The sequence below is a fragment of the Nilaparvata lugens genome, chromosome 11 (genome assembly GCF_014356525.2).
Source record: "Nilaparvata lugens isolate BPH chromosome 11, ASM1435652v1, whole genome shotgun sequence".
Taxonomy (NCBI): Eukaryota; Metazoa; Arthropoda; class Insecta; order Hemiptera; family Delphacidae; genus Nilaparvata; species Nilaparvata lugens.
The window spans coordinates 38633645-38657292 of record NC_052514.1 but is presented as its reverse complement, the minus strand read 5'-3'; the positions used below and the strand labels follow the sequence as shown (position 1 = coordinate 38657292).

The following is a 23648-nucleotide window of genomic DNA, read 5'->3' as shown; positions in this document are numbered from 1 at the left end:
GGAACTCACGTAGGTCACAAGTTTGTGGGTAGAGAGGCCAAAACTCACCACTGCTCAAAGAAGGGCGGACATTTCGGCAAAACGTCTTGGGAAAGGTAAGGCTTTTGACCCTGCAAAGTTTCGGAGGGAAAAAAAGAGAAAAACCCAACTGACCAGTGATGGGTGAAAAATCAGGCACAAATGTGGGTCAAGAGGCTGAGTCAAGGGTGGCCGGGCGCCCCAGAGGCAACTTGGCCGCTCCTTCCTCAGTGGAAGAACCTACAAAGACGGCCAGGAGTGGAACTCATGTAGGTCACGAGGACTAATATCAGTCTGAAGAGACTGCCAAGCATATCACACTGGATTGCGACAAGGATTGCAACCGGGTGATGAATGGAATGTTAGTATGTGGTAAGACTCCTGGTTCTTGTAAAGGACATAGGTATTGGTTTGCCTAACTAACATACTACTTGGGAACACAATAAGCTTCGGTTGACGTGTGGGATTCTTTGAACCTTTGGATACTTGAGTCCGTCCCTTCAAAAACAATAAGCAATAACAATTAACAATATGGGATATCTTCTTATGCTATCGTTCCTCTACGTTGAAACGTAGTGACTGACTACGCTTGGTCAGTTGAATTAATGATCACTGTACGAACTTTTTTGATAGTGTTATTTCTCCACTCTGTTGTACTCCAGACGGTAGTTTGATTCTCTAATAGGATACTGTATTATTCTTGTTGTACCTAGTAACCTTCAGTCTAGTATATAGGTGCGTACAGACTTTCGCTCTGCTCCGCAACCGAATGTCACTCCAGCAGAGCGATTGATGATCGACCGGGGAGCAACAGTGGTTCGACACGAGAAGATCTAACAACTTCCGTAACGTTCATGATGGGTGTGTGGGCGGCGCGACTGTGGTTCGATGGAGGAACGAGGGCGGTACGAGGGCGGTACGAGGGAGGAGCGTGCTCGGAGCGGGTTGGAAGAGCGTATATGTGTACACAGCTTTAGATCCGTTGATAGTTTCACTACTTTTTTACTTTCCTTGCCCTATTAGGTACCCCAGTTCTAAATTTCTATACTTTTCAAAGTCCCCTAGTCCAAAAAGTGGTTTCGAGTATTGAGGAGCATACAGACTTTCGCTCTCTCTGCACCGAACGTCACTCCAGCAGAGCGATGATGATCGATCAGGGAGCAACAAGGTTCGACCGGGGAACGCGAGAAGATCTAAGCTTCGAACATATTGCCGCTTCCAACCAACCGCAGGCTCGTAACAGTGCCCTTCCGATCGAGTCGGGCACCCATGAACGTTATGGAAGATTTCTATCTTTTCAAGTTCCCCCGGTCGAACGATCTTGCTCTCATCATACAGCTCTGCTGGAGTTGAGCGTTGCGGATCGCAGGCGAACTGACCACCTTAACATCTTCTTAAACGTTCATGATGGGTGCGTGGGCACTGTTTTCGATGGAGGAACTGGGAGTACAGGGCGACTAGGGAGGTAGCGGTGCCCGTGCGGGTTGGAAGAGCGTATATGTGTATGCAGCTTTAGTCTGTATGTGTGTGTGTGTGTTGTTGTGTGTGTGTTTGTGAAAGTTTTTTTTCACGATTTTCTCGAAACGGCTCCAACGTTTCTTGACTAAATTCGATACCTAAAATAGTGATTGATAAGCTCTATCAACTGCCACAAGTCCCATATATGTGAGAATATTTCAGGAGCACCACCCCATCTATGCAAAGTTTGATTTTAGATTCTCAATTATCAGGCTTTAGATACAATTCAAACAAAAAAATTCGAGTGGAAAAGATTGAGCATGAAAATCTCTACAATTTCAGTAACATTTTCACCTTAAATTGAAAATAAGCACGAAATTCGAGATAATGTGATTATCCAATTGCAAACTTTTGGCAACTGTTGATTCTATTAAATGATCCACTATGTAGAGATAGCAGACCTTGTATGTCTCCAGCGTTATTGTCCTGTCACCAGCTGACTCAGATCTTTGTTTATAAGAGTAGACTTTAGATGCGCGTGAACACTAGCCTCAGGTGATCAATTCTCATAACGGCAAGGAAAGTTGTGTGAGTGCGCCAACCCAAGTTTTTCTACATTGAGTTTGTACTGGTTTTGGAGAGTCTATGACAGGAAAAAGTTGAAATTGTATTTTCAGATCCGTGCCATAGCAGCTATTAAGGGCTCGACTGAACGGTATAGCACAATTATCGATGTGAAATTGAAGGCATGTGATATGGTCAGGACATTTGTCCTTGACGTGTTCAAATCGATCGCTGAACATTGCAATACAACATTTGCATGTCCCATAAAGAGGGTAAGTGAATTAATGATTAAATGATCCAGAAACTGTATTTTTTGAAGAGTATGAGAAAAGGAATGATTTTTCATACTCAATTTCACCAAGCTCAGTTGATACATTTAAATAAGGTTAAGACGAGGGTGATTTACAATAATTGTTAACTGGAATTATTGATAGTAATAATTATATTAAGGTCCACGTTATAATGGAAGGTATTCGATGAACACTGATGCTGCTATCCTAATCAATTATTTGACAAAGCAGGTAGCGCAATGCTTTTTCAGCTTCACAACTTTGCCATTCCAGTTTTTGGTAATGTGGAAATAGAATTGATTAACAAAATATTCAAACTCAATCATGTAAATTAATGGTTTGAAGATTGAAAATATATTCATTTTTCTTGACAAATGAGATATATTACTTGCCTTGCCTTATTACCATAGGTAAGGAAAGTATTGCTTTCCGAAAAAAATAAGGTACCCCAATTTCTGAATTTCTATACGTTTCAAGGTCCCCTGAGACCAAAAAAGCGGTTTTTGGGTATTAGTCTGTATGTGTGTTATGATGTGGTATATATTGCCATCCATGTTGGGCGACATTCTTATATGAAATGGTATTTTTAATATATACCAGTGTAGCTGTTAATATCCCTAGCTTGTAAATAAAGTTAAGGCCGTCCGGCTCGCAAATATATTGGGGTCTGACCACAGCTCTAGCTCAGTAGTAGATGCATGAATACTCTCAATGTTATGAACTGAAGATTAATAATTCTTTCCGCTGCTCTCTTGAAGTTATTGAAGATTACCAATAAGGAAATCAAGAAGATAGTTTTGATAGTTTTATTAGCGACTGATTATCAGTAACCATATATTCAATCGAGAATAATGAGAATCAACTATTATTTTTCAAATTGACTTTTAAAACGCTCGTCATAAATACAGGTATGCACTAATTTATCCTTTTGAAATTCCTTGAGACTTACAACGTCAGTTCTTGAAGTTCTCTGGATCCTTATATGATATATTGTAGACTTATTAATATAAATATCAGTAAGATTTTGCTGACTGGATAATATTACTATCATCAAAGGATGATAAGTAAGAAGTGCTCTGAATAAGATCAATATTAATTAATTCGCTAATTATATATGCTGCAGAATAAAAATGCTTGGCACCAAGACAGCTCAAACTGTATATCACGAAGAATTAGGATAAAAAGAATAAAAAACTTCTAGAATCATGTATGCTGACATAAAACACGAATATATTCCCACAAAATAATACAGATATAGAAATTTCCTTATAAATATAATTTTTTGTATAAATAAATACTTTAATATCTCGATAATCACAGGATTGTTAGCATTCACAATATTGTGAGCTGAAAAAATATATATTTATTTATTAATACTGATATGTGAACTCCAAGTCGAATCAGAACTTAACAAATTGGAACCTGTTCAGTCCATACATTCAATAGAACATACTTTCAACCAAAGATAATAATCAATAAAAAAATAATTCTATAATCTCAGGGTATGTGGATTCGTGCCATGCACGGAAATAAGCTTCCTATAATATCAAATATATTATTTTCTATAGATAGTTCTTGTTTGATAGCTAATAGTGTAAAATATACCTAATAGTGGTCGACAGGTTGCAAACTTCTTAAACTTGAATAAAGATTTATATAGCACTTTAAATAATTCCCCGATTCACTGATAAAGGCCTTGCTAATGAGCTCATTAGGATAATTTGCACTCACATTAGTGATGTTCTGAAGTTCTTGTAGAATAATTGATTATCTCCAATAATTAATTAGTCGAATCCTTTCGACTCTGCTGGGCTCGTGTATGGTCCAGATTACGTATAAGTCTCTATCAGTATTAATGATATATTTACTGGAATAAATTACAGTTAAGAACTCTTAAACAAACACTGAGTTCACAAATAATCAAACATTGATTACACTTATTTAACATTTAAAAAAGGGACTGGCTTGATGCTTTTAAAATTAATTGAAAAGAGATCCTATCTCTGTATGCTGCCGTACAGGTCGATATCACAAGCCAGAGAGAAAAAGTTCTCAGAAAATTCTCATCTCTTCCTCTAACAATTTGTAAGCATTCTTCTGATTGGCTCTCTAGTCTTAGTAAAACGTGATGTAATTGGTTACTCAAGATTCAGGGTTTCTCCAACTTTTGTTATACAAGGAATAAATAAAAATTATACATGAATAACTTATATAATAGCCTGTGAGCATTCCAATAAATGAATCTCAATATATGATGCTGTAGCCTTGCATACATTTAACTTCTTGTGTGAGATTTGTATACTCTTGATTTTTCATACTTTTTTAGATTTCAATAAATATTCGAATAACCTAATAATCATTGTTTTTTCCATTACATAAACCTTCTTTAACATATAGTATCTACAATTATCTAAGTAAAATATAATTTAATACATAAGAGTCAAGTGAGCAATCAGCTGATTTGTTCGTATAATAACTCGATAAATCGTATAATAACTCAACTGATCTAAGATTGAGTGACATTTCAAATCGAAACAAAAGATTCTAACCTCAAATTGTACAAGCAATCTATTTTTCATAATCTGCCAATAATAAATTGAGTTGCTTTATGATTTCATTTCTGCTAAAGAATTATCATTACTACTAATATAATGTTCATGGTTCTCTTATCGCTTTATAGATAATATGACTACTCCTCATCATAAATAAGATTCGATTTCATTAGAGTGATACCTTGACTAGGCTATCTGTTCTTTCAATTTCACAATTCTGTTGAATATTAGTTGGTTTCTTCAAAATAAATTATTTTATGGTGTCAAATCACATCGTCATAGAGTGTGTGTGTATGAGTGTATGTGCGTCTGTGTTCACGATATCTCATCCCTAATTGACTGAATTACTTGAAATGTGAAACGTAAAGTCCTTCCACTATAAGGATCCAACACAAAAAATTTCGATCGAATGCAATTCAATATGGCAGCTAAAATGACAAAAATGTCAAAAACAGGGATTTTCATGATTTTCTGGAAAACGGCTTGAACGATTTTGAATGAATTTACACCTAAAATAGTCAGTTTAATAATAAACTAATTGCAAACAAGAGGAAGAATGCAATGAACCCCAGAGTCGGCAGATCATGCCAGCAGCTCAACATCATGAAAGAAGTAAGGTCAAGAAAATACAAATTTGAGTTAAGAAAATAATATATATTCCACGAAACAAATATTAAAATAGAGAAGAAACTATTATAGTTACAAAGTGCAAAATTACAAAAGATTGATATAGATTTTAATATTTAGAGTTCATGAATTTAAGAAATAGTGCTACCCCTTTAATATTTCTTTCGACGTTATGAAAAATTTCCAAGTTATTAATTTGCGAAGAGAAGAGAATATGTAGTTGAAGAGAATGTAGAAATCTGATGATGCAGCTTACCAGAATTTAGCAGAAATATATATCGTAGGTACTTTACTGTGTTGTATCATCATGATGTTTAGTCCAGTTTACTCAAATTCCATGGTCCAGTAGTTGGATATTTTGTACAAGTCGGTAGTGTTTCAAGACATCCTCAATATAATCATATTTGACATGAATCAAAAAAACCTGTATGGACAAATAGTAATCTGATAATTCTACATACAAACTTATTACCTGTTAAAACAAGATAGCTATATTGAGATTGTAAAATCAGTAGGTAACAATTACAGAAAAGATACATATTAGATTGAGAGCGAGAATTTTCAGAAAATAAAATAAATTCAGATACATTATAAAGGTAAGAAAGAAGAGAAGTAAAATAATAAAAAAATTAAATAACTGAGAATTAGGTCATTGGACAGTAGAACAGGTTAGGTCCAGTCATAAAGTAGAAAAACTATAATGTTTCATAAATTTGACTTTAGATAATGAGAATAAAATATATTAAATGAATTCGGTATAAAGATCAGAATATAAAGAAATATAACAAAATATTAAAATTGATATAAATGACATTACAAGTACATGAGAAAGTGATCAAAATCTATAAGCTGATTCAGGATCTACAAATTCAGAAAAAGGTTTTAAACTCACCCATCTGGGTTTAAAAACAAGACTCAATCAAAACAGAAAGTGAAGAAGGCCTAAGCCTATTTTGGCAAAATTAATTCATATTGTAAGATAATAAAATACTGAACGATATGGAGAAACCGTTTCTTAAATTTTGAGTCAGACAATGCCAAAATCCAAAAGATTAGTGAGTGACGAAGCATCTAGCCGAGAATACAGCGTAACAGACCAGCTGTCAACCGCAGTTTTGCCAACTTACAAAACAAAATACAAAAGTATAAATCCTTTATAAACTATAAACAGACAAAATTCGATAATAATTATTCAAATTACAGAATTGAAATTATAGTTAACTAATAAGAATTCAATTTTGGTACAATAGTCATTGATAGTCTCTGTCAACAGCCACGAGTCCCATATCTGTAAAAATTTCAGGAGCTCTGCCTCATCTAAGCAAAGTACTATTTTAGATTCTCAATTATCAGGCTCCAGATACAATAAAAACAAAAACTTTCTAATGGAAAAGATTGAGCATAAAAATCTCTACAATTAATGTTCAGTAACATTTTCACCTAAAATTGAAAATAAGCTCGAAATTCGAGAAAATGTGATTATCCAATTGCAAACTATTGGCAACTGTTCATTCTCTTAAATCATTCACTATGAAGAGATAGCAGACGTCGTGTATCTCCAGCGTTATTGTCCAGTCACCAGCTGGCTCTGATCTGTGAATAGTAGACTTGAGATGCCCGTGAACACTAGTGTCAGGTGATCAATTTTCATAACGGCAAGGAAAGTTGTGTGAGTGCGCTGCACCAGAATTTAATTTTATTGTTTTATACAAACATTTGCCTTTCAGACATCCAACAGGTGGCCGATTCATTAATGGGGTGAATGACCTCTTATTTTGCACACTTGTATTTGGACTTTGAACCCAGACATTCAAAATATGGCCAATTTGTTTTTGAAGTGAATGACCTCTTATTTTGTGCACTTGTATTTGGCATTTGAACCCAAACAAGCAACAGGTCGCCGATTCTAATTGGAGTTTGACTTTGAACTCATAACTTCATCTGACATCGAACAGGTGGCCATAACGTTTCTGAAGTGTATGAAGTCTTATTTTGGATTGGACTTTGATCCCAGACATGCAACAGGTTGCCGATTCTACTTTGAGTTGGACTTTGAACTCAACGTTTCACAGACATTCAAAAGGTGTCCGATTCGTTGAGGTCATTCACCCCAAGAACAAATCGGCCACCTGTTGAATGTATAAAAAATCTATAGATTTTTGCCTCTAGCTGTAGACACATCTGCCAGTCTATACAATACATTAACTACATTGAGCATCAAGTTTTAACACCTGTGAGATGACTTGCAGAGTATATTAAATTTTGTGGAAAAATGAAATATTCATCCACTGACTGGAGCATTAATAATAATTGAATCTATATTGATTCATACTGTAATCAATATCCTATACATTTATAATGTATAGAATATATATTTGAGTGACTTGAGTGCTGTAAAATAAAAGATAATTCATAACATTTTTTTTCTTCTGTGACTATGATAAGATATCATTTAACTGTTGATTGACTTGCAGACTCGATGTGATATAAAGAATTACATAATTAATATGAACGTGAACAACGTGCCTGCTCTGCCGTATGGGGACTACAGATTGGAGTTCACAATCCTCAAATCATTGCCTTATGCTGTTGAGGAGAGGATATCCTGTCTTAGAGTCTTCGGAGCCATAAAGCAACAGAGTATTCTGCAATCAAAAAGCAAGAAGAAACATCAATGAAAACTATATTTTGGAAAATTACTAATATTTATTATTGAAAAACATTCAATGAAATGACAATAAAGATTTTTTCCTCCACCTACTGTCAAAAGTACTTACTTTACTCCCTGAAACATGATACTAAAGTGTCACTTTTTCGCTCTCGGTACTAAAAAACAGAAAACTCCCTAGGGAGAAAAGTGACTCCATTTAAATAACATGGGAAGCATCTCTATTTTAAAAACGTACATTTGGAATAGGTCAGAAGGTCTAAGCTCAGATGAGGAAGCATATAGAGTAGTCATTAAACCAACTAAATTCAATACCTCAACCAGACATTTAATCAATATATAAAATTTATGTTTGTAGTCTATGCTGAAATTATTATTACATACTTCATATCACTATACTAGAAAAAAATTATATATGTTTTTCTTTTAATCCATGTTATTCAAAATACCAGCCAACGAATATTACTTATTAACTAATCAAATTTTGAAACGGGAACTTCATCATAGCTGTAGTTGTGGTTGTCATTGTTGTTACAACTTTAGCCGACAGATAGTGCTGTCGGAGGAGAACTGTGATTACAAGCCAGCTGTTTCTGTTTACTTTTTAGATTATGTTGTAACACATTGTTTGGTCACATACATTTTTAAAAATTATTTTATTTGCAGTTCTTATAAAAATGTAGGTGGAGGAAAAATGTTGTGTATATCACGAGTGAAAAATGTTTTTTCTCCCTCAGGAAAATTGTTGCCCTCGGCTTCGCCTCGGGCTTCAAACTTTTCCCTCAGGGAGAAAAAACAGCACTTTTCACTCTAGATATACGAATAACTATTTGTTCACTGTGTAAAAACTGTTTTACTGGCTTCCTAACGTCAAGTTTTCAGTTTGTCAAGTTCTAAAATAGTCCCTTGTGAAGCACATGTTAACTGCTAGCCTTTCCATAAAAACACTCATAAGGCAATCAAGATTCAGTGAAAGTTGAAAGCGTGATGCCATTATTGTTTAAATAGTCGATCAGTATACTTCTGCAGGCTATTAAAAAGATAAAATATTTCAACGGAAATAATAACAATTAGATCTGGACTTTGAAGGTAACTGTAGGTAGATTGATTGGACTTTGAAGGTGAATTAATTGTAAGCATGGCAATTTAAAAGGTTATCTTGGCATCAGTGATAGAAATAACCATAAATTCTGGTCATGAGAACCACTCCAGATCAGTAGTCATCTATACTTGAAACCTTTGTATTTCAAATGCCATAACATTTTAAATTTCAAAAATGCATTTCCTGCATTATCTTGCAGGAAATTAACTGCCCAACAATCAATGAATCATATCAATGAATCCAATCATTCATAGTTGAGAATGATATTGTAACCTATGTTTCAATGTATAAATAAATATATAAATAAATCTTTTCCGGTGCATTGATTAACTGTTCGTCAATCTATTGAATCACCTTATTTAATTGCTTGCAGCGTGTTGATAGAATTCCTGATAAATGACAGCAGTCCATGTTCAGGATATCCGGATATATTGTGTTTTTCAAACTTTCCCTACTCAATTGTTGCAACATCATTGGAATAATAAGTAATTTCGTACCGATGAATGAAAGAAATTAGTTATAATGATCAGAATCCATCTAATAATGAACATTAATAGTCGTTTAAAAGCCTAGTAATAATATTGTGAATCTCATTTTTCGGAAAGTAATTTTGTGGAGTTTATTCATTAATTGCTTATTCACCACTTTAGGAGGATGATAGGTCCATCAAAATTATTTTCTTTGACAGTATTTTATTTGATTGCAGATGTTGTCTGGTTTATCAATACTGAATAATTTAGGAGTGAGTATGTGGTGGAAAAATATAAAGCTATTTCTGTCCTGTGAATTCACTTGAGATTTGATAGAGTGCTTCAACAAACACATTGATTACTTTTTATCATATTTATATGTTTTACATTTTGAGTCTTCTTTTCCTACTTCCTCTTCATTTTCTTCTTCTTCTTCTTCACAAATCGATCATTCTCTCATCGTCTGAAATAATTTTGAATTCTGTTACAGTATAATATAAAATTAAAATTTATTATCATTTTACTGGCAAGGGCCGGTTTCCGAGCTCAGGATTCAGCTAAGTTCTAGACTTTGAACAGCTGGAGTCGGAAAATTGGTTTTACGAAACAGGGAATAGTCACAGTTCTTATGATAACTTTTATTTTCTCATCTATATAATAAGGAAGAGTGGGGTAGTGTTTGTTCGTGTGTTCGTTTGTTCGTTTGTTCGATTGTTCGTTTGTTCGCATCAAAACATGTCAACTTGTGGATTGCATACCGGAAAAACGGGAATGATTTAGATCTCCAAATTTTGAACATAGATTCTAAAAATATCAATCTCGTCCACCTGGAAGCCCAAATTTCAATTCTCCTTCTAGATTTTTCAGAATTAATGTTCAAATTCATCTATGATACCGTAGGCTACATGAAGTTCCATAGCCCAAAGTGTGTTTTTTTATGAGCAGGTTATAATGGTGTACGAACGTCTATGTAGCGCTGCGTTAAAATGCATGCTTACGGTGCGATTGTTCCCTCGGTTCGAATCTCCGATGCTTCCCATTTTTTTTTTTTTTTGTTCTTAATTTTTTCCCTCGAAACGTATTATTATCAATTATTTTTTGAAAGAATTTGTTTTCATTAGACTACTATTGACCTTGGATTTTATCAAATAATTATTTTTAATGTAAAATTTTGCCACCAGTACAAATGAATTGGACATAGTCTTCATGCTGTAAGCCTATAATTGAATTTCATAAGAAAAACATGAATAGATCACAATAAAATAAGTAATAATTTATATTATTCAGTTATAATGTTCTATCAGAACGAATTCCCAGTGAAACGAGTATTTTAGGTATTTTGTTTGAATTGGGAAAACAAAAGGCTGCCTGAATCAAATTGAGGAGGATCCTGATCGAACTAAAATTTATTGATGTATTGGAAAAATCAATATGATTCTGTGAGGTTTCCAAGTATTATGTATTCTTCAGTTTTCTATACTATAATAAGGGAAAGAACTGGCTTATACACGTAAGGAATAGGGAATCATGTTTGACGTATCAATCACGTCTGAAATATACTCAACTGATTAATTTGAAATTTTGCTTATAGATTCTTCATTAACCGAGGATGGTTATAGGCCTATTTTCAAATTTCGAATTTTTTTTACGTCACGTTTTCATTTTGCAGTTTTAAAAATAGACCCTTGCGAAGCACGGGTTACCTACTAGTTTTCTCTATAATTGGGAACGTTTGTCCTAGACGAAATGAAACATTCCCAAATAATTTCTGAAACTCTATTCTTTCTCTTTATTTTGTTTTGTGCTCAATTCTCTAGTTTCTTGAAATTTGATTTAAACGTTGACCACGACTACGCCCCGTTTTGGAAAGCCAATTTTCTGACTCCAGCTGTTTAAAGTCTAGAACGTAGCTAAATCCCAAGCTTGGAAACAAGCCCTGAGTGCCGGTTGCACAACAGCCGGTTAAATTTTAACCGTGATTAATTCCACGAGAACCAATCAGAGAAGCCGTCTTTTCAAAAACGCCTTCTCTGATTGGTTCTCGTGAAATTAATCACGGTTAAAATTTAACCGGCTGTTGTACAAAACTGGGCCCAAGTGTTATTCATTTGTAGAAAATGGAAATATGAGTTCTGGTCTATTGTTCTGCAGACAAACTTCGATATTGTCTTCTATAACTTGGGGCAGTGTGATAAGCGAGGCAAGGTGGACTTCTTATCGTCTTTTAAAGTTGGGAAGTTGAATAGGACACACCTGGTTTACACTGGGACCCTGGACCTTGGTGTAGATATAGACGACAGTGTCAAAGTGAGTGAGACCCTTCAAATTCATGACAATTCATAAATTCAAATCACTAGAATTAATATGTTGAAATTTTTTGTGAAAAACTGTCACAGAAAATAAATTACTTTATATCATTATTACTCTGAGAAATAATGAGTTGAAATCAATGAACTAAGATGTCTTAATCTATTATGAGAATGTTTGATGAATGAAAACACAGATAACGGATGGATTGACACAGAACAACACAGAACAGTTAAAACAAATTATAGTGAGGTTCATTTTATAATGGCAGTGAAGAAAGATTGTATTTCCTCCCTCTATAAAGTATAGCTGACTGATACCTTCAGGTATCTGATGTGATATAAACTGTTCATTTTGGTTGAAAATGGTCTATCATATTCTATTCAACACGAAAATATGTTTTTTAATGATTGAACTACTGTAAGAATTTTCATAATTTCAAATTAAATATTTTACAATCTTCTATTCGACACAAAAATATGTTTTTTAATGATTGAACTACTGTAAGAATTTTTATAATTTCAAATTAAATATTTTACAATCTTCTATATCTCTAAATTGTTGAAGTACGATCTGTCAACGTTTCGTAGTTTGTAAAGGAGAGCATTATCTGCTTTGTTGAATTATGAACAAGGATAGAAACATCTATGTTAATCAAGTAATACTGTCATTGTGAACCTCACTAGACCTCAACGTAGCTACTAACTATACTCGTTCTGTTATTTTTTTGTATCACTGTGGAAGCTCTCTCAATAAATATCATTTTCCAGTATTTAAAGTATTATAAGTATTTTTCCCCATAGATAATCATTGAAACTATGGAGATGAGGAAGCATATAAAAAGATAATCCCATTGTATAGGGACTTCATGTTCCAAGTTCTACTGTCAACTCAAGCCGATAGTCCTAGTTGTTTTTGTTTTTTGTTTGTCCAGTACTTAGTAAAGGTGTGTGACAATGCGCGACTCGCTGTAGAAATGCTTCTCTGGCATAGAGAAGTATGCGCATGCGCTTATAACGTTTTTGTTAGAGCAGTTCCGTTCACTGAGCTGTGACTGGCATTCAGTGGAACTGCAACCGATTTGGCAATGCACTAAAAAACAACATAACCTCTTTTACGTCAAAATAAAAACTTTTAACATAACCTCTAGTCCAGTAAAATGGTTGTTTTTAAGGAAACATCCCCAAAAGAATATTTTTCTCGACTGTTCTATTTTGGGTCACTGACTTGGAACTGAAATTAGCTGACACGGCTTCCCCCCAAAAAATTTCGCACTTTTTCCATTAATCTCAAGAACCTTGAGTTTTTCGAGAAAAAGCATTCTCTACAAAATTAAAGATAATAAGATTTCCAATAAATTGAGTGGTTGCGCAGGATTCCACCATTTTTGGTTCAGGAGCCACAAATTGAAAGAAAGGGTATTTTTTAGAGAATTTTTCAAAATTATTCAATCCTACAACTTCTACCCTATACAACTTGGATATTTTTCTAACAATGACTTAAAAATCACACATCACATAAAAAAACAATCACTAAGTGTGGCAATGTAACTAACTCTTCACCTCTGCAGTCTTTGAACAGACATATTGCACCTTCTTTTGCAGGCCTATTACTTTTATGAACATTCTGAAGATGCCGCTGTAAATTATAATTAGTGGACAATTCTTTTTTGCATAAACCACAATAAAAATGAGATGCTTTCTCAGAAATTATAGCCACACATGTTCACTCATTCACAATGGCTGCCGACTGTACGAGCTCATTCGTTCACTGGTTCACAAAAACAAAGTAACAGTTATTTTTACAAGTAGCAGGTAACAAACTGCTCCAACTCAAACAGATACTACGCTTGCGCAGTAGAAAGGTGCAGTTCTACAGAGAGCCTCGCCTATGTGACGCTGGTGGTCTCTCATACTGTGCCGTTCTCACACTCTCACTCCTACAGTAATAATAGACAGTAGTCGACAGTAATCGACTTGAGTTTCAAAAAATTGGTTGTAAATTTGCAACACCTATACTATGGGATATCTTCTTATGCTATTGTTCCTCTACTTTGAAACGTAGTAACTGTCTACGCTTAGTCAGGTTATTAATGATCACTGTACAAACTTTTTTGATAGTGTTATTTATTCACTCTGTTGTACTCCAGACGGTAATTCAATTCTATGATAGGAAATTATTTTTACCTACAGTTACGTTGAAAAGTGGCCATTGCTGCACTGATTACAGAACGCAAAGAATCACTTTTCTGCTCTAGTGCGGGAAAAATTTTTCCTGCACTCCAGATTTGCAACATGGCAACGCAAAATAGTTAGTAGGTTATATGGAGCACCAGTGCAGCAAAATCAAAATCAAGTTGGTAACTGTGACTGGTGCACGTTATAAGAATCTTAATGGGGTGGACTGTGGTGGATGACAGCAGCTGACAGCACACAGCCATTCAAACACACATACTACATTCTATTTCATTTATTAATAATAGAATTACACAGATTTACATTTGATGAATTTCAGGCAATTTTACCCATAATTACTCACTTTTCATATTCAATGGTAACTGTAGGAAAAACTTAATGTGAAATAAGTGCACAAAGTTCCTCTGCTGCACTCAACAAATCAGTAAACTAGTTGCACTAGTTGCACAAATAACTATTGTTGTACCTTGTAACCTTTATACTAGTATTAGTTCCGTTGATATTCTCACTACTTTTTTCATTTGAGTTTGTACTGATTTTGGAGAGTCTATTACAGGAAAAAGTTGATATTTTAATTCCAGGTCATTTTCAGATCCGAGCCATAGCAGCTTTGAAAAGCCCGAGTGGACATTATAGCACAGTTATTGATGTGAAATTGAAGGCATGTGATATGGTCAGGACATTTGTCCTGGAGATTTTTCAATCGGTCGCTGAACATTGCAATATAACATTCGCATGTCCCATAAAGAGGGTAAGTGAAAAAATGGTTAAATGATCCAAAAAGTGCATTTTTTGAAGGGTTTGAGAAAAGGAATTATCTTTCATACTCAGTTTTACGAAGCTCGGTTGAGACGAAGTCATTTGCATAAGTACAAGGTGTGCCAGAGAAATTTTCTCATTTGAAAAAAATCCTGCGCAGTGAATTGGTCGTGTAAATGGGCAGGAGGAAGAAGTTCTCAAATTTATTCTCCCTCAAGTAGCCATCATGCTTTGGTCTAGAGAGTTGGCCTTTGCAGTTGAGAGCTTCTTTCCTAATAATTGTTGGTCACTTGTTTTTGCTAGGCAACGTGGGGTAGCTGTCTAGTTGTCACCCCGACTACTTGACACCTGGTCATTTTGGTCATAGGCAACTACTTGTATCCTCATAAAAATATACCATTGCCATCAAGCTGTCCCCCCGACTACTTGACACCTACTGGACCAAAGGTGCCAACTAGTCATGACCGTAAACGACTACTTGACACCTCACACCCTAGTGACAGAGGGTCCCCCCTACTAGTTGTCACCTCCGTAGAAAAGAGACAAGTAGCCGGGGATGACTCACGTCTACATGACACCTAGAATTGAATTCCAAGCACTTTTGGTTCAGTAACATATTCCCATCAAACGCACGGTTCGGGAGATATTTGCCATCTTTGCTTTTTTTAGGACAAAGTTTTTCGAGTTGTTTGAAAACAGAAGAAATTTAATGAATAGTAAGCCTTTTCGATGACTGAAGCAGATGAAGAACACAATTCTAAACACATTTTGTCCAGATATATTTTCCCATCAGACACACCATTTACGAGTAAATTGAACCCAATGCTAGAACAGTCAAATTTTCATGTATCAATGATAATGGCAGATGAAGCTATCAGTCTGGTTATCAACTGAGGTAGGCCTACATGAAGTCTGGTAAATAATGTGAGGATAAATGATTATTTATATACACTTGCGCCAGCACAAAATTAGAAATCTTAATGCCTTTTCATATACAACTTGATAGCTAGGCTTCATTTTCCAACTTTCAAATGAAGAGCCAGCCAGAATGGTGATTTCTTGTGGAGTGGAGTCGAGGGGGATTATATTGTCGTGACTGTAGATGACTACTTGTACCCTCGTAAAAATATACTTTTGCCGTCTAGTTGTCACCCCGACCGGCACCCGTCTAGTTGGCACCTACTGGACCGGAGGTGCCAACTAGTCATGACCGTACACCACAACTTGACACCTCGCACCCTAGTGACAGGGTGTCCCCCCGACTAGTTTGTCACCTTCTCAGAAAGGAGAGAACTAGCCGGGTAAGGCTCACGTCTACTTGTCCCCTAAAAACCGGTTTTAAAAGGGGACAAGTAGTCAGCGTGTCAAGTAGTCAGGGTGTCAAGTAGTCTGGGTGTCAAGTAGTCGGGGTGTCAGGTAGTCGGGGTGTCAAGTAGGCGAGGAGTCAAGTAGTCGGGGTGTCAAGTAGTCGGGGTGGCACCTTGTCGTGTACCCGCAACATGCCTTTTGCACTCGATTTGAAATTCCTCCTCACAGACTCGTTCCTGGCCGTAATTTGATTCTGTCGTGAGTTAAATCATTTCGGGTGTGTGGAAGTGTCGCTAAACTCAAAAATGGACTTCAACAATACATCAGAACTCCAGAAAATATCAAAAGCTCCCCAGCGTTTGGCTCACAAACACGCAGCTGCTATGACAATTATTCTTGATTCCACTGTTCGTCGAATTTTCCATGAATACCTTCAATTTCATCTCTATACACTGGATGTTGTTCAAGAATTGACTGTACGCGATTTTGTTGCCCATCAAAATGCATGTGATATGCTGTTTGACAGCCTATCATTGACATTTTTTTCAGTGAGGAGGCTCATGTCCACATGCATTTCCCCAATGTGATTTTTTTATAGGCTTATTTGAAATCCCTTGCTCAAGTCGATCGACCACGGATCAAAGCAAATCTCAAGAACAAATTCACGATGTCATTGCCAACATATCGATTGATATACTGCAATGAGGGTATACAAATTTCAAAAATCGGGGTCATCAGTGTATGCACATTGAGGGTCACCATTAATCTGATGTCAATTTTCGAAACTGCATGAAAAAAATTGAGAAATTTCATTCTCATATGAAGGGATGATTAAATCAATAACTGATGTACTTTTGTTGTTATTGACCTTTCGGATGAGTAAGTTTCTCTGGTGCACCTTGTACAAACCAGGGGCGATTTGCAATAATATTGTGCTCTGGAATTATCAATAGTAAGGTCCATGCTATGATGGCAACAGGTCGCCAATTCTACTTGAAGTTGGACTTTGAACTCAGAAATTTCTCAGACTTTGAACAGGGTGCCGATGTGTTGAGGCAATCCACACAATAACGAATCGTCCACCTGTTGAATGTATGAGGAGTCTGTACATTTTTGCCCCTAGCTCCGCTCCCTAAGGTGTTTTTCAAAATCCAAGGGCTGGAATGTTTCGAGCTCTATGTCCTTCATGCATTCCTATAAAAGACTTGATACTAGATTAGTTAAGTCACATGCTATTAATGTTTTGTTTTTTTTTTGAAAATGACATTTTTGCCTTTCAACGGCTGGCCCATTCGTTTTTGGCGTGAATGACCTCTTATTTTGTACACTTGTATTTGGACTTTGACCCCAGACATGCAACAGGTTACCGATTCTACTTTGAGTTGGACATTGAACTCAAAGTTTCACAGACATTCAACAGGTGGCCGATTCGTTGAGGTCATTCACCCCAAGAACGAATCGGTCACCTGTTGAATGTATGAAAAATCTATAGATTTCCGCCTCTAGCTGTGGAGCCGGGAATCTGCAACTAGCACCCAGCAATCAGAATGTGTTTGGGCACTCACGGATTGAACGTAACAAAGTGAACGTCCGTGACGTCATCACGAGTGATGCCATTTCGCTCTCACTAGCAGCCGACATTACATTTCCCGACTGAAAGAACGAAATTCAAATTCACTACAGTATCCTAAGGAAGCTTCAAGCAAAATACTACTGTATACTATTATGACAACAATGACAACATATTAGCCAGGCTAATGAGATACATATTTCTATCCTCCAATTCCATTCTGATTGATATTGAAAGATTGGGCTGGAACCATGATTGTACAAACAATCGTTCATTAAGATACAGTCATCTTGAATGAATAATCTCTGTCTAATTGGTTCTAGCAAAAACATCGTCTCAATCATTCATTCTAATGTTTTGACTTTTCTGAATTTTGTTTTAATGACAAAGACAATGTGGGTGATAGATAAAGATATATTTTTTTCTACAGTTACCTTGAAAAGTGGCCATTGCTGCACTGATTACAGAACGCAAAGAATCACTTTTCCGCTCTAGTGCGGGAATAGTTATTTGTGCAACTAGTGCGCAAAGTGACAGTTTGCTGCACCGAAAGAAACGTTTACTCTAATGGTTACTTGAGTGCAGCAGAGGAACTTTGCGCACATATTTCACATTAAATTTTTCCCAAAGCTACCATTGAATATGAAAAGTGAGTAATTATGGGTGAAATTCCCTGCAATCCATCAAATGTTTTTCTGTGTAATTTTATCATTAATAAAAACCTCAATTTATTTAAAATTGGATAATGTAGTAGTAAATGAATGAAGGCGGCTGTCACTCATGTGGTGGCTGTCACTGTCATCCACTGTTGTCCACTGCCTTCATATTATTATAACGTGCACCACAGTCACTGTTACCAACATAATTTTGATTCTCCTGCATTGGTGTTCCATATAACCTACTAACTATATTGCATTGTCATGCTTGAAATCTGGAGTACGCAAAATATTACTTTGCGCACTAGAGCGGAAAAGTGATTCTTTGCGGCCTGCAATCAGTGCAGAAATGGTCACTTTTCAGGGTATCTGTAGAAAAATAGTTATTTGTGCAACTAGTGCGCAAAGTGTCAGTTTGCTGCACCGAAAGAAACGTTTACGCCCGAGCCGTAGGTGAGGGCGGAATGGTTTCTTGAGTGCAGCAGAGGAACTTTGCGCACATATTTTACATTAAGCTTTTCCTACAGTTACTATTGAATATGAAAAGTGGGTAATTATGGGTAAAATTGCCTGAAATCCATCAAATGTTTTTCTGTGAAATTTTATTATTGATAAAAACCTTAATCCTAAAATCCTAAAGTCCTCGTTGTCCTTGGTTATACTATCTAATGAATAATAATTAGCGCGTTGTGCTTGGTTGCACCTCTGCTCACTATAGCAGCCACAGCAGTCACTGTTACCAACTTCATTCTGATTTTGCTGCACTGTTGCTCCATATAACCTACTAAGTATTTTGCGTTGCCATGTTGCAAATCTGGAGTGCAGAAAAATTTTTCCCACACTAGAGCGGAAAAGTGATTCTTTGCGTCCTGTAATCAGTGCAGCAATGACCACTTTTCAACGTAACTGTAGGAAAAAATCTTTTCTGCACTCTAGATTTGCAACATAGCAACACAAAATAGTTAGTAGGTCATATGGAGCACCAGTGCAGCAAAATCAAAATTAAGTTGGTAGGCCTAACTGCACTGACTGGGCTGCTATAGTGAGGTTCACGTTATAATGGCAGTGGATGACAGCTGTGGCCACCACCAATAAAACACACAGCCGCCCCCCTCCCCATCATTCAAACACACATACATTATTCAATTTGACAAATTAAGGTTTCTATTGATAAAAAAAATTACACAGAAAAACATTTGATGGATTTCAGGGAATTTTACCCATAATTACCCACTTTTCATATTCAATGGTAACTGTAGGAAAAATTAAATGTGAAATACGTGCCCAAAGTTCCTCTGCTGCATTCAACAAACTATTCAAGTAAACGTTTTTCAACTTCAATTGGACTATTAATTTTTAAATGAATTAAGGTTGTTATTAATAACAGCATCACACACACAAACATTTTATGGATTTCAGCCATCATTTTACCCATAATCATTTAATCAACCACTTCTCATATTCAATGGTAACTGTAGGAAAAGTTTAATGTGAAATACGTGAGCAAAGTTCCTCTGCTGCACTCAAGAAGCCATTCCGCCCTCGCCTATGGCTCGGTTGTAAACGTTTCTTTCGGTGCAGCAAACTGTCACTTTGCGCACTAGTTGCACAAATAACTATTTCTGCACTCCAGATTTACAACATGGCAACGCAAAATAGTTGGTGGGTTATATGGAGGATTAGTGCACGAAAACAAAAATTAAGTTGGTAACAATGACTGTGGTATAGTGTTGCGGTGCACGTTATAATAATATTAAGGACACCGAGGACAGCGACATGAGCCGCCTTCATTCATTTACTACTACATTATTCAATTTTATTTATTGATAATAAAATTACACAGAAAAACATTCGATGGATTTCAGGGAATTTCACCCATAATTACCCACTTTTCATATTCAATGGTAACTGTAGGAAAAATTAAATGTGAAATACGTGCCCAAAGTTCCTCTGCTGCATTCAACAAACTATTCAAGTAAACGTTTTTCAACTTCAATTGGACTATTAATTTTTAAATAAATTAAGTTTGTTATTAATAACAGCATCACACACACAAACATTTTATGGATTTCAGCCATCATTTTACCCATAATCATTAAATCAACCACTTCTCATATTCAATAGTAATTGTAGGAAAAGTTTAATGTGAAATACGTGAGCAAAGTTCCTCTGCTGCACTCAAGAAGCCATTCCGCCCTCGCCTATGGCTCGGTTGTAAACGTTTCTTTCGGTGCAGCAAACTGTCACTTTGCGCACTAGTTGCACAAATAACTATTGCATACTTGAAACTTTCAAACACTAATAACTTTGAACCTCCGTCACTCAGCGTAGCAAACATATCAACACTGTTCATTTTCTCTCTCATGGTGACAGCCTGAAAGAATCAATATGTGCTTATTATCAAAAAGTTGATGAAGTGATGTGGTTTTGACAAACCGGGGGATTGCCGGTCGTCAACCTTTTCAACATACTGTCAGAGCTGGAAATTCAATGTATTCATGATTTCAAAATTCGTCAGGAGATAAATCAATGGAACACTTTTGGAGTCGAATAGGATGGAATGGTCATTATAAAGCAGATGGTTATCGGATAGTTTACATACCGTTATCACTTCCAGAGAGAGTGAGACAGACAGACAAATAATGTGAGTGGCAGTGATGACGTCACGACGTGAACAGTGTACGTGTGTATGGGAGCCATGTATCACTCACATTTGACCGCTGGGCGCTAGTCGTGTATGTCCGTAAAGCCATCAGCCGGCCTATACAATACATTAACTAAATTGAGCATCAAGTTTCAACATCAGTAAGACGACTTGCAGAGTATATTAATTAATTATTGTGGAAAATGAAATATTCATTCACTGACTGGAGCATGAATAATAATTGAATCTATATTGATTCATACTGTAATCAATATTCGATACATTTATAATGTATCTATATATATATAAAAGCAAAATGGCAATCACTCACTGACTGACTGACTGACTGACTCACTCACTCACTCACTCACTTGCAGAACGTTCAAATTTGGTAGGTATGTTCAGTTGGCCCTTTAGAGGCGCTCTAAGAAATCTTTTGGCAATATTTCAACTCTAAGGGTGGTTTTGAAGGGTTTAAAGTTCGTATTTTAGCATGTATATTCTTTTTATTCTCTTAATTATAATTTAAAAATATCCATACCATATGTTAACATAGAACTATAATCTAGAGAGAGTACCTCTTCGAAACAGTTGTTAACTGGTAACTAAATTAATAATTTTGTCAGGTTGGCATTAAGTTGAGTTGACTTTGTTAGGTCGGCACCAAGTTGAAGATTGGAATGCATTTATCGCGGAAAAATTGATTTGGCACTGCTACTCCAATCAGAGCTACTCCTGGGAATATTATATTACTAGCCGCCAGGCTCGCTTCGCTCGCCATATCCGTTTAGCCAGACGTTTAATCTGTAACCCCGACTGGATCGTAATAACATATGATAAAAATGCAGGCGAGCGAAGCGAGCCTGCTGATCTCATTCCTGGACGATCCAGTCGGAGATCCAGGGGGCGGAGCCCCCTGGCTAGACGGATATGGCGAGCGAAGCGAGCCTGACGGCTAGTAGAATAATATGTATTCGAGTGACTTGAGTGCTGTAAAATAAAATAAAATTTGAAATAAAAGAAAAGAAAAAACATTTTTTTTTCTTCTGAGACTATGATTCTACTAGAATATCATTCATCTGTTGATTGAATTGCAGGTTCGATGTGATATGAAGAATTACATAATTGATATGAAAGTGGGTAACATACCTGCTATACCGTATGGAGACTACAGGGTAGAGGTCACAATCCTGAAATCATTGCCTTATGCTATTGAGGAGACGATATCCTGTACTAGAGCCTTTGGAGCGGCAAGGCCACAGAGTCTTCTGCAATCAAAAAGCAAGAAGAAACATCAATGAAAACTCTATTTTCAAAAATTACCAATATTAGTTATTTTTGAAAAATATTCAATGGAATGACAAAAAATTATAATAAACAGTTTTTATTTACTGAGTAAAAAATGTTTATTAGATATCCTAATCCTTACTATCATGATGCTGGAGGAGAGGCATGTCAGTGGCCCCAGAACTTACTAAATTCTATTAGTATTTAACATATTAAGTGTGAAATTATGTTCTCCTCCACCTACTGTCTAAAGTACTTACTTTGCTCCCTGAAACCTAATACTAAAGTGTCACTTTTTCGCTCTCGGTAGTGAAAAACAGAAAAACTCCCTAGGGAGGAGAAGTGACTCCATTTAAATAACATGGGGAGCATCTCTATTTTCAAACTTACATTGTAATAGGTTAGAAGGTCTAAGCTCAGATGAGAAAGCATCTCATGTCTCGTGTCTGTCATTGAGTCAACAGACTTCAATACCACAACCAGAAATTTGATCAACTCATGAAATATATGTTTGTATGATAATTATTATATTCTTAATACCACCTTGTAGACGATGAAGATTTATACAATTTTTAAAATATTTTATTCTATTCAAAATACCAGCCAACAAATATTTTTGATCTGCAATTCAAATATGAACCGCATGATCTGGAGTCAGCCATTTTTGGTAGCTGCCCAGATGATATAATTGTTACAACTTTTGCCGATAGATAGCGCAATCGGCAGTGCCAATAAGACGACCGGTTTTTAGGTTTTAGATTTAATTTGCAGTTTCTATAAAAGAATGTAGATGGAGGAAAAATGTTGTGTACATCACGAGCGAAAAATACTTTTTCTCCCTCAGGAAAATTGCTGCCCTCGGCTTCGCCTCGGGCTTCAAACTTTTTCCCACAGGAAGAAAAAGTCGTACTTTTCACTCTAGATATACAAATAACTATTTTTCTAACTTGGGCCTATGAATGCATATTCATATTGTAACGTTATTTTTTCTATAACGTTTGCCCTGCTTGGCCGCAGTCGGTAGAGCAAAGATTTTGAATATATATAATATTCTTTATGATTCCTGAAAGAGCAACAGTACCAATCTCTTACCAGCTCTCCTAGGAGCTCAAACAGTTCTCTGCTTTCGCTGGCTGCAAACGTCGGCCGCTTTAACAGTTCACAGTTCTTGTG

The 23648-nt window shown here is 36.0% G+C and overlaps 1 protein-coding gene across 2 annotated transcripts in view; it reads left to right on the top strand.

Moving 5' to 3' along the window:
- Positions 1 to 22574, top strand: part of LOC120353690 — a 29416-nt gene extending 6842 nt beyond the window's left edge. Inside the window, exons 1-4 of one of the 2 annotated variants that reach the window (XM_039438408.1) lie at positions 9873 to 10021; positions 11901 to 12056; positions 14844 to 15002; positions 22286 to 22574. In XM_039438408.1, the coding sequence (XP_039294342.1) occupies positions 9986 to 10021; positions 11901 to 12056; positions 14844 to 15002; positions 22286 to 22489 (555 nt within the window). In that variant the 5' untranslated portion in view covers positions 9873 to 9985 and the 3' untranslated portion in view covers positions 22490 to 22574. Of the gene's footprint in view, positions 1 to 2153; positions 2313 to 9872; positions 10022 to 11900; positions 12057 to 14843; positions 15003 to 22285 lie in introns of those variants that run through there. The other variant, XM_039438407.1, reaches the window with a different exon arrangement.
- Positions 22575 to 23648: the final 1074 nt, after the last annotated feature.